Genomic DNA, 12,275 nt, shown 5'->3' with positions numbered 1-12,275 from the left:
TGTTCTTTACCAGTGCTCTTCTCCTTGGTGACCGTCCGATCTTCCCTCAGGACTCCGCTCAGGCCTCACTTGGAGGCATTCTTTCCAAAGCAGCAGGTTGGGGAGGTTTTTTTTTTTTTTTTTTTTTTAATTTTTTTTTTTTAACGTTTATTTATTTTTGAGACAGAGAGAGACAGAGCATGAACAGGGGAGGGGCAGAGAGAGAGGGAGACACAGAATCTGAAACAGGCTCCAGGCTCTGAGCTGTCAGCACAGAGCCCGACGCGGGGCTCGAACTCATGGACCGTGAGATCATGACCTGAGCCGAAGTCGGACGCTTAACCGACCAAGCCAGGTTGGGGAGGTTTGACACTTCACCACTGCCATACTGTCCTGATGTGATGTGTCCCTGCTCACGCTGCTCTCCAGACGGTGTGTGAGCCTTCAGATGGCGCTGAGAAGTCTTTACCTTCCTGGTGTTAACTGGTCCCAGACACGTGCCTGTTCGGCAGAACATACCTGAGGCCCTGATGACGGGGTCCCTTGTCAGAAGCTGATTTTCTTTTTTGGAAGAATTTATTTAAAACTACAAACATTAGGATCTAATTTTACTATGTACCTTTACTTTTAGCGTAACTATTGTAATGACCTTAGTTGATAGCACATGACTTCGGGAATGGCCAGTATTCATAGGTATTGACTGTGACTATCTCTCATGTGCTCCCCTCCCCAGATCGTAAAAAGGACCTTGTGAAACTGCAGGCAGGAGAATATGTTTCTCTTGGGAAGGTAGAGGCAGCTTTGAAGAATCTCTCACTCATCGATAACATTTGTGCATACGCAAACAGGTAAGAAAGTAGAACTCCTACTTTTGCTCAGAACGTTTGTGTGCCTTTGGTATTTCCTTCCTTGATGAATCTTCTTTGCCAGATTATACTAGGAACTCTCCCTTCTTATCTGTTGTCTCTGGGAAAGGCCTCTTCTCAGCGCAGTGTAGACACTAACTGATTCCTCCCTTGTGGTGCGTCTCCTCCTCGTCTTTCTCTGTGTCCCTGTTTCCTGCTCCGTACCTCACTGCGGTGTCCTGGCTGGTAGGGAGGTGACGAAAATCACGGCCTCCTTCCTGCCACCTTGGTACCCCCAGCTACCTGTCCCCAGCACACGGAAGCTTCCCAGAACCAGTCAGAGCAAAGGGGGGTGAAGAAGGAAGTTGGAGAAACAGAGTCACCAAGCCACACTCTGCTCAGCACTCATCATCCTGCTCTAAACCTGGGCCTGCTTGGGACCCGGGCCGGGCCGAGGGCTTCTGCCTTAAGCTACGTTAAGCTGTGGCTGAACACATAGCATCTCTAGTCCGTGATGATAATAGAGGCAGCTGGGAAGGAGAGCTTAAAGTTAAAAATCCCAGAAGTGTATTCTTGGGAAATGTGCCGGAATCTCAGACTGGCACTGCGGTGTTCTGGGGGGAAATTATTCTCTGCTGTTCGCGATCAGCTACTTTGTGGGCAGCCAGGGAACCACACCACAGCAGTTGATAAAGTGGTGATTATGAAAAAGTAAAATCTGCTGCCAGAAGAACCAACTTAGAAACTTTCGAGATTTTAAAGATTTACTTCATTGAATTATAAATTATTCTGCCCTTTAATTAGCTATGAGGTAACTTTTTTAGCGATGCTACAGTTCTGGATTTTACGTGTGTGATAGTAATCAGACCGCCCTTCTCTCCCTGGCACACTGCTTGCCATTCCGTAGTGCCATGGGCAGGCCACCTAAGGCTCTGTCACCAAATGCTCATGATAACAAAAGAAAAGAATACAACCACGTTACTTTGATTTGCTCCCAAATTTCTTTAGACACAACTTTTTTTCTTTAATGTTTATTTTTGAGAGCGAACACAAGTGGGGGAGGGGCAGAGAGAGAGGGGAGAGGGAGACACAGAATCTGAAACAGGCTCCAGACTCCGAGCCGGCAGCACAGAGCCGGATGCGGGGCTTGAACTCACGAACTGCAAGGTCATGACCTGAGCCGAAGTCAGACGATGAACCCACTGAGCCACCCAGACGCCCCATCTTTAGATCTAACTTCAAATTTACATTAGCTTTTATTTTTGTTTAGCCAGTTGATGTGAATGACAAACTTTTTTAAAAGCAGATTTTTCTAATACTTGTAATTTTCTTTTAAGAGATGTATCCACGGAGCTATTGGTAACAGTTACACATGTTTGAACTTTGTCATCAAGTATCAGATTAAGGTGTGCTTAGCAGTGAGCTCTGTCAGAGCCTGGAGCCCATGGCGAATCGGGCAGTCGCGGTGGCCGTCGCTTGAAATGAGTGGGCTGGTACCAAACACGCCTCGTGTGTGTCCTTTCGAGTAGTCCCGGGCTGATTGCAGCCGCGTCTGTGTCGTTGGTAAGCACGGTGCCTCAGCCACGTTGTCCTTCGTGTATCGCAGTTACCATTCCTACGTCATTGGATTTGTCGTGCCAAATCAAAAGGAACTAACGGAACTCGCCCGGAAGAAGGGACTTCAGGGGACGTGGGAGGAACTGTGCAACAGCTGTGAAATGGAGAACGAGGTGCTCAAAGTGCTTTCCGAAGCTGCTGTTTCAGGTGAGTGAGTGGCAGCCGGACCCTAAGGCCCGAGAGGAGAGAGCGCTTGAATTTATTACGTAGGCTCTTGTATCACAGGCCCGGTGACGCCGATTCCTGGTGTTTCCCTGCCGTTGGATGGAGGCACATGCTGGTCAGGCCTGCATCCCAGTGCGTCCACAGGGCTCGCGTCACCTGCTCCCGTGGCTCATGTGCATGAGTCGGAACGTTCTGGCCTCTGCAGCTTCTGTCTTCTGGGTTGGCCCTTGCTCTCTTACCTCAGCTGTTTCCTGGCCACCCTGGCCCACCCTGAACTGTCCAAGGCTCTCTTCTTGCGTTTTCTACACTGTTAGTGTACTGGGAGCTGCTGATACGGATAGGTCCTGTACCCCGTGTGTGTGTGTGTGTGTGTGTGTGTGTGTGTGTGTGTGTGTGTGTATGTTGGGGGGCCGCAACGAGACTGGGACATTTGGGTTGTTCTGCTTTGGGTTGGTAATGAAGAATGCTGCTCTGAACATTCAGGTGCAGGTTTTGTGTGGCCATGCTCCCTTCTGGGAAGATACATCAGGGTGGAGTTGCTAGGCCTGTGTTAACTTTATGTTGAACCTTTTGAGGAAGTACCAGACTGTTTACTGGAATACTTTTTTCCAAGTATTTCCCAAACTGTTTTCTAAAACGGTGACATCCTCTCACCATTCCCATCAGTGTTGGCTTCCAGTTTCCCCACAGCCTTGCAACACTGGTTAGTTACTGTTCATCCTTTGGCTTCTAGCCATCCTACTGGGTATGAAGTATGGGGTCTTGTGGTTTTGATTTATATTTTCCTGGTGGCTAATGATGTTGAGCATCTTTTCTTATATTTAGTAGCCATTGTATATCTTCTAGAGAAATATCTATTCAGATCCTTTGCCCATTAAAAAAAAATTTTTTTTTAAGTTTATTTATTCTTGAGAGAGAGAGACAGAGCATGAGTGGGGGAGGGGCAGAGAGAGAGGAGGAGACACAGAATCCAAAGCAGGCTCCAGGCTCCACGGTGTCAGCACAGAGCCCGACGCGGGGCTTGAACTCACAAACTGTGAGATCATGACCTGAGCCGAAGCTGGACTTTGCCCATTTTTTAAATAGGATTGCCTTTTTTTTATTGAGTTGTACAAGTTCTTTATATATTCCAGGCACAAGGCTGTAATCGGATAAGAAATTTGTAAATATTTTTTCCCATTCTGTGGGCTGTATTTTTACTTTTTTTAATGTTCATTTATTTTGAGAGAGAGAGAGACAGAGACAGAGACAGAGAAAACAAGTGGAGGAGGGGCAGAGAGAGGGAGACAGAGAATCCAGAGCAGGCTCCAGGCTCTGAGCTGTCAGCACACAGCCTGACATGGGGCTTCAACCCACAAATTGTGAGATCATGACCTGAGCCGAAATCAAGAGTAGGACGCTTAAGGGACTGAGTTACGCAGGCGTCCGTCCCTGTGTTTTTACTTTCTTTCATGGTATCCTTTGAAGTATAAGAGCTTTAATGTTGGAAGATACATTTTCCCCCCTTCTGTTGCTTGTGCTTCTGGTGCCACATCTGAGAAACCACTGCCTGATTCAAATGACAGTCCTGTGTTTCATTCTAAGAACTTTAGTTTCAGCTCTTACTTTCAGCTCTTACTGGATCCATCAGAGTTCATTTTTATGTGATGTGAAGAAGGGATCCAACCTCATTCTTTTTTTTTTTTTTAATTTTTTTTTTTTTTAACATTTATTCACCTTTGAGACAGAGAGACAGAGCATGAACGGGGGAGGGGCAGAGAGAGAGGGAGACACAGAATCAGAAGCAGGCTCCAGGCTCTGAGCCATCAGCCCAGAGCCCGACGCGGGGCTCGAACTCACGGACCGCGAGATCGTGACCCGAGCTGAAGTCGGACGCTCAACCGACTGAGCCACCCAGGCGCCCCGAACCTCATTCTTAAGTAAAATGCTCTGTCCTCTGAATTAGTAGGTTATAGACGGAGACTTACTGTGGAGACTTGGTTTCCGGGATCTTTGGGGGCCGACTAGGCAAAGCTGGGAATCCATAGGGCAGACTGCCTCAGCTCTGCTCCTATGGCCTTTCAGTGGACCGAATTGGACCCACTGTTTATCTGAGACAGTTTTCCTCCCATAAAGCAAACTGATTATGGACTTAATCATATGTACAAAATATCTTCAACCCGTGGACTAGCGTTCAACTAAATAACTGGGAACTCGGATGTAGCCTGGTCGATACATAAAATGGACCTTCCCAGTCCGCGACTTGTCAGCCTGGCCCCCGTGTACATCTCCTTAGAGCTTAGTTGATTTCTAAGCAAGGACAGTAACAAAGACTCCCCCCTGATGTGCTACGTCCGCCCTGCACACAACTGAAAACACATCAGCCTTTTCCGCAGAAGAGGGTACACACCGTGTGAGTGATTTTTACTCTTCTTGTCTTCTGTGATATCCTGTCACTTAAATTTTTTTTAATGTTTTTACTTATTTTTGAGAGAGAGACAGAGCACGAGTGGGGGAGGGGCAGAGAGAGAGGGAGACAGAATCCGAAGCAGGCTCCAGGCTCCGAGCTGTCAGCACAGAGCCTGACACGGGGTCTGGACCCACAAACCACAAGATTGTGACTTGAGCCGAAGTGGGATGCTCAACCGACTGAGTCACCCAGGGGCCCCTCCTGTAACTTAAATACAGTGATATAAAGTTTTTTAATGTCTGTTATGACAGAATCAGAAGGAAGAAAATATAAATAGTTGCTTTAACATACGTACAGACACAAAATAAAAAAGGACTATTCCCATTACAGCACTCCTTCCTCTGACGGGTCACGTAGCTGTAGCTGCATTTATTTTCCTGAGTGGAGGCTATCACTACACATGACATAATCTTGAGTCAAGGCACAGAGTCCAGTACCGAGCAGTTCGAGATTGAAAACCTTAAATGTGGTCTCCAGTGTGTGCTTTTTAGTCTCTCCCACATCTACGGAGTGCCAGACTCCTCTGCCCCTTGAGTCCTGAGGTCCGGGCCTGGCTGCTTTTGCTAACAGTGGTTTTCCCTCTAGCAAAGCACTCTTGAAATAGTTGTTGGTTTTTTTTTTTTTTACTTTAAAGTTTTTTTTTTTTTAAGTTTATTTATTTTGACAGAGAGAGAGAGAGAGCGAGCAAACAGAGGAGGGACAGAGAGAGAGGGAGGGAGAACCCCAGGCAGGTTCTGCCCTGTTAGCGCAGAGCCTGATGTGGGGCTTGAACTCAAACTGCGAGATCATGACCTAAGCTGAAATTAAGAGTCGGACACTTAACTGACTGAGCCACCCAAGTGCCCCACTGTCGCAGGACTTTTACCTCAATGCCCGAGGTTCGTTGTCCCGCTGCTTTGAAGAATGAAGAAGTGGGCACTGAATGAGCAGCAGGAGGAAGTTGACTGGGGATAAGATCCGAAAGGAAGAATGGTAGGAAAGCAGTCTTTACAGAGAGGACATTGGAAAGTGAATGGCCGCGACTATAGGCGAGGGCCCTTGTTTCTTATAAGGTTCTGGTCACCGCCCGCCTCTCAGGTCCTACCCTTGCTGGCTGGATAAGTCAAGGTGCTGCGTTGTCCAGTTCTGATTGGCCCGATTCCACTGTGTGAGGGGTGGTCTGTGGGCACATCTTTTCCCTACGGGTGACACCTAAAAGTAAGTCTGCTACTTACTTTTTAGTCAGGTCTTGAGTCAGATTCCTGAGGGGAACCTGAGGGGGAGCCGGTGGGGTCTGTTACATTCTTAAGCGGAACCTTAACGCCTGAGGGGGTTTGCTGTGGTCGGACACTCCCAGCATTGTTCCAGAAGATGTGTTTTCTTCCCTACCGGGGGACCTCAGGTCCTAATCTTTCCTTCTCTGCCTACTGAATCCTACCTATTTTTCTTACTGTACCACTCCTGAAATAGTTGTAATCTTCCAAGAAGAAAACCTTGGTATGTCAGTGTTTATGTTTACAAGTTAAAACGAATACCTCTTTTGCTCCCAAGGCACTTACCCGTCTTCAATTTAGTGAGCGAGTAAGCGTGTATTTACCTGTTTACCTCTTTATCCTTGTTAGATTGTAACACCACTTGAGAACAGAAACTATCTTTGTATTTAAAAAAAATTTTTTTTTTCAACGTTTCTTTATTATTGAGAGACAGAGACAGAGCATGAGCAGGGCAGGGGCAGAGAGAGGGGGAGACACAGAACCCTACGCGGGGCTCCAACCCATGAACTGTGAGATCATGACCTGAGCTGTCAGCACAGAGCGCGACCCACAAACTGCAAGATCATGAACTGAACAGAAGTCGGATGCTTAACTGACTGAGCCACCCACGCGCCCCGTTTTTTGTATTTTTTAAACAGTGCTTAGTAAAGCACTTTGCGTGGTATTTTTTCAATGAATATTTATTTGTTGAACGAATGCTGAAAAATAAACCCTTCTTATTAAAGAAACATATTCCTTCAAAACAACATCTCCCTGTTTTCCCTCCCTGTCCCCATCCCTCCCTTTCCTTTCCCATCCCTCTCTCCCTCTCCAGCCCTCTGCTATTGAGAACCTCCTGGGTATCCAACAGTGTGTTAGGAACACGATAGCGATAGTGAGCAAACATTGTGTCCTCATAGCTTCTGCTGAATATGCTGACAAGCTTCAATGACAGGGTCCTCTTTAAACTTTATTAGTTAAAGTGATTATGCTCTTTACAGTAAACTCGAAACAAATAGGTGTGTGACATTTGCTTTTCCTTAATCCTCCCTCTTAGGCCCCAGAGGTGTCCGTTTTATGGTTTGGTGTGTATCCTTCTCGTCCTGAATATCTACCTGTGTAACATTTGTCTAGTATTAAAAAAAAACTACCTCTTTTTAGCCTAACGATATATTGCACATATCTTTACACACCCATGCCATATAGATCTAACTCATTTTTAATGACTGAATTATATTCCATTTTATGCCTATTATATTCCAGTTTTTGTTTTTGTTTTTGACGTGGGGCTCGATCTCATGATTGTGAGTTGTGAGATCCTGACCTGAGCTGAAATCCGACGGTTAACTGACTGAGCCACCCGGGCGCCCTATGTGCCTGTATCTTTTTTTTTGTTTTGTTTTGTTTTGTTTTGTTTTAATTTTTTTTTTTTTAACGTTTATTTTATTTTTGAGACAGAGAGAGACAGAGCATGAATGGGGGAGGGGCAGAGAGAGGGAGACACCGAATCGGAAACAGGCTCCGGGCTCCGAGCCATCAGCCCAGAGCCTGACGCGGGGCTCGAACTCATGGACCGCAAGATCGTGACCTGAGCTGAAGTCGGACGCCCAACCGACTGAGCCACCCAGGCGCCCCCCTATGTGCCTGTATCTTAACTTAATCCAACTCATTCTGTTGGCGGTCAGGTAGATTTTTTAAGTGGCTTTTTGCTATTACAGTTCTCATACATATCTATTTTTTGTTTATTTATTTGTACTTCTACTAGACTTTTTTGAGGCATGGATTATCACGAGCGAGGTTCGTGGGATGTTGGGTGTTCACCAAAGATTGGGGAAGTTACACTGTTCGCTAAGAATCATAATTGCACATTTTTCATGCCTTTGCATTTATGTTTTATTTTTTTTCTTTTCCACCATCTCAGCAAGTCTAGAAAAATTTGAAATTCCAGTAAAAATTCGTTTGAGCCCTGAACCGTGGACCCCCGAAACTGGCCTGGTGACAGACGCCTTCAAGCTGAAACGCAAAGAGCTTAAAACACATTACCAGGCGGACATTGAGCGGATGTACGGAAGAAAGTAGTTCTTCTCTCTCAGCACCGTTTGCTACAGGGAGCTCAGATCAAATAGGAAAATACTTGAAGCGCGTGTCTCCAGCTGTGAGGCAAACCCCATTCTTCGTATTAAAGCCTAAACTGTTACTTCTCATGACGTCACCATTTTTACTGACAGGATTAGTAAAACATTAAGACAGCAAACTGGTGTCTGCCTCTTCTTTCTTGCCCCTTTCCAACTTACCACCTAGGACTGCACTTGTCAGCATGAGGACTTTCCGAATCATTTTGGGGAACGGTGATTTTAAAACCTCAAGTTTTTAAACATGATTTATATGTTCTGTATAATGTTGAGTTTGTAACTTTTTAAAGTTTGGATGTATAGAGGGATAAATAGGAAATATAAGAATTGGTTATTTGGGGGGCTTTTTTACTTACAGTATTTAAAAATGCAAGGGTATGGATGTGAAATTATGTAAATTCAGACGCTTATGAATCAAATCATTGTTGAACAAAAGATTTGTTGCTGTGTAATTATTGTCTTGTATGCATTTGAGAGAAATAAATATACCCACGCTTATGTTTTGAGAAATTGAGACCTTGTGAATATATGCCTGGCAGCGTCTTCTTTATGTATTTATTTTTTATTAGGGAAACAATGCAGTTTGGTTGGTGCTGCATGAAACGAAATAGCACTAGGGCGTTAGGTTCAGTAGCAAAGAAGAAAACACGGCAGGTGTAGCACCAGTGGATAATTAGTGTCCAGTGGCTGATGCTCAGAATGTTCAGGGTCTTCTAGGTAGCTTCGAAAATAAGATATCTTAGCTGGGGTTTTTTGTTTTTGTTTTTTTTTAAGAGTTGGAAGCAATCCTAAAAATCGGGATGGAATTTAAAACACAAAGCATAGAAACCTATTCTTTATTTCATCGATCATATGTACGCTGAGTTGTCTGTATTTACAGCACATCAATCCTGGAAGATCATTCTGTCCACTTCTGGACTTTGAGTCGAGATGTGTAATCCTGTCTCATTGAAAAATTAGGGTGTTTTTCCTCTTGATCGTTTGCACTGGTTGTGTGTGGGTGTGTGTGTGTGTGTGTGTGTGTCTGTTGGCAGCTTATTAAAAAAGCACCTTACCCTTTCTGTGAAACAGAAACTGAGAACATGTAGAATGCTTCTGATACTGGCATTCTGACTAAGATACAGGAGAATTTAATTCACTTTATACCGAGGTGACTTAAGATTTAATTTGTAGGTGTTTTATGTTACTGTAGGAGTTATTTATTATTCCAAAAACACTGCTTGTATGATAACATAGTAAGTCTTTTCGTGTGTGTTGCTTGCCTAGTGTTATTTGAGCATTTATCAAGAGTAATATTGCACCAACGAAGGAAGAGGTGTTCAAGACTTAAAAAAAAAACATAGGTACCATTTTTTTTTTTTTAATGTTATATTGGTTATTTTCTTGTTTCTCAGTTACTTTAGGCATCAAAAGACAAAGAAAAAAGGACAAAAAGTTCTGAATGTAGATCTGTGTAGCATAGTGGGAGTGTTGAGACCCAGGGCCATGTAGCTTTTGGTCATGTCACATACACGTCATGTTTGGGGATACTGCAATACGGTGTTGTGTTTTGAACTTTTTTCTTGTATTTGTGTCTATTTGTATTCTGTTTGGAGTGCATTTCTCCTTGTCATAGTTTAAATTTTCATAAAGTTTGGGAAAATTGCCAAGAAGTTAAACCATGAAAGAAATGAAATGCAACCTATCAGGATGTTGGGAATCTAAAAATGAGAGTCAGGGTGGGTGGAGAATTTGTTTCTGATGCTTGATCTTTAGTAGTAGTATTTGCTTTCAAATGACTTGAAGTTGTACTTAGAAAAAAAGGGGTCAGTGCTTCAAAGGAGAGAGAACAATATAATTGTGACTTCAAACAGCTTCAGGTGAATGTGCAGCTTACCCCTGATTCAGAATAAAAGTTGTTTCTTTTCGGAAGCATCGATGAAGGCTGGTTTAATCTGCATCTACTTCCGTTTTTCTTCCATTTTTGATGATTCCTTTGAATCCTAAAATCCCAGATGCCGGGTGTCATGCCACAGCAGAATGTGAAATTAAGTGAGGAGAATCCCCTTTCAAACAAATGACTCTGTGATATATTTTAAAAATGGTATATTTTAATATCACCCTTTCAAAAAGAACCAGTTGGTGTAAAAACCAAAACAAAAACCCAACAACGAAGATTTTGTTATAGAAAATACCGGCTTAGCCAAAAGATGCCTGGGGAGAAAAACTTTGAAGAATTTCAGAATAAGTTGCCAAATCCAATACATCTGAAAATAGACCATAGACCCTAAAAGAATGATTCCAAAGAACTTGTTTTCTGGAAGGAAGTTACAACAGAATTCTTCAGCCTTTCCTGTTACAGTAAGTGGAGGGGTTTCTAGAGGGCAGATTTGTGGCTAACTCCACTCCTCCTCTCGCCCAGCTTCCGCAACCTCTCCTGCTGGGATTTTTCAGCTGCAATTAAACAGGTTTTTACGGACAACAGAACAAAACTGAAAGTGGCCTCTACTTTATGAGTACTGCTTGTTTTTAAATAATGGATCTGATATCCATGGTGTTCTCTAAAGCTTGCAATTTTTTCAGCCATGTTTAAAAAAAAGATTATCCTGGAATAACTTTTTGCTGGTAAAATCACAACATTTTACAGTTTTTAAGCAGTTACTCCCTGGGATACAACTTTAAAACGACAAAATAAAATCTCTGTGTGTGAGTTCTTTCTTTTGTAAGAGTATTAGGTACATCGGTGATGTTTTAAAGGGGATTCGCTTTTAACAGTGTACGTATTGGGCCACACTGAAATGTAATGTGTCCTTTCTCTATACTTAACAGTTGGTTCTTCACTGTGAGTTCATTTTCTGTGTATTCTTGGTTATTGCTGTTTTCCGCCCGGGGAAGTGTACATCATAAGCAGCGTAGCTTCATGGTACAGACTATTCATTTGTAACTTGATACGAAGTTTGAAGAATAAAGATAAGTAAAAACTTTCTGATATTAAAACTCAATATTTTGTTTTATTCAAAAAAAACTATAATAAAGTCAAACGTTAATTGACAGTCCTGAAATACTTGTAAAAGGAGTTTGGAGAATTTTCTTTCTTGGCCTAGCCAATCCATTTGAAGGGAACTAAGACACATTTTTTTTTTAAGTGTTTATTTTTGAGAAAGAGAGAGTGTGAGCGGGGGAGGGCCAGAGAGTGAGAGGGAGACACAGAATCCGAAGCAGCTCCAGGCTCCAAGCTGTCAGCACAGAGCCCAACGCAGGGCTCGAACCCACAGACCGGCAAGATCATGACCTGAGCCGAAGTCGGACGCTGAACCCACTGAGCCACCCAGGCGCCCTGGGAATGTTTTAATCTTAGAAATTCTGCTCTTAATTGACTTTGTTTCCTATAGCATTCTTCTCTTCTCCCCTTCTCTCACCCTTCCTGATGCCTCCTTTCCATTACGGTTTTGACTCCGCAGAAGGCGGTCCTGATAAAATGTGTTCTACACTTAGAATATTCACATAACATGACGTGTTGAATTATTAGATAAAATTTGTGTGTGTGTGTGGGGGGGGATTAAAAGCAATGTGGCATAAATCAAGGTTTTATGCCAACATTTAATCCTGTAATTGTGGAAGAATTCCATCCTGCCATGATGTCTCAGAGACCGACCCCTCCCTGTCTTCAGCGGCCACTTGATGTTTGTTTCTGATGAAACCCCAGGTGTGTGGACCTTTAGGCTAACGTAGCACTTCTATAAAAGCAGGTGGTTGTATGGAATCCTGCAACTGTAGCAAAAAGGATCTAGCAGCTTCATTGTGTTTTGCATCAACTTAGATATAATGGTGCCTCATTTCTGTGTCATCAACTTGGCTCATGTTGTTATTTTAAACA

General features: G+C 43.6%; 1 protein-coding gene across 5 annotated transcripts in view; it reads left to right on the top strand.

Moving 5' to 3' along the window:
- The window catches only part of ACSL3 (acyl-CoA synthetase long chain family member 3), a 76,619-nt gene extending 66,289 nt beyond the window's left edge, over window positions 1-10,330 (top strand). For all 5 annotated transcript variants that reach the window (XM_019445791.2, XM_019445794.2, XM_019445793.2 and 2 more), the window contains 3 exons: window positions 713-827; window positions 2,431-2,588; window positions 8,209-10,330. In XM_019445791.2, the coding sequence (XP_019301336.2) occupies window positions 713-827; window positions 2,431-2,588; window positions 8,209-8,366 (431 nt within the window). In that variant the 3' untranslated portion in view covers window positions 8,367-10,330. The remainder of the gene's footprint in view (window positions 1-712; window positions 828-2,430; window positions 2,589-8,208) is intronic.
- Window positions 10,331-12,275: the final 1,945 nt, after the last annotated feature.

The sequence above is a fragment of the Panthera pardus genome, unplaced genomic scaffold (assembly GCF_024362965.1).
Source record: "Panthera pardus isolate Hobbes unplaced genomic scaffold, ASM2436296v1 HiC_scaffold_10, whole genome shotgun sequence".
Taxonomy (NCBI): Eukaryota; Metazoa; Chordata; class Mammalia; order Carnivora; family Felidae; genus Panthera; species Panthera pardus.
The sequence above is the reverse complement of the archived record's forward strand: the minus strand, read 5'-3'. Positions and strand labels throughout refer to the sequence as shown.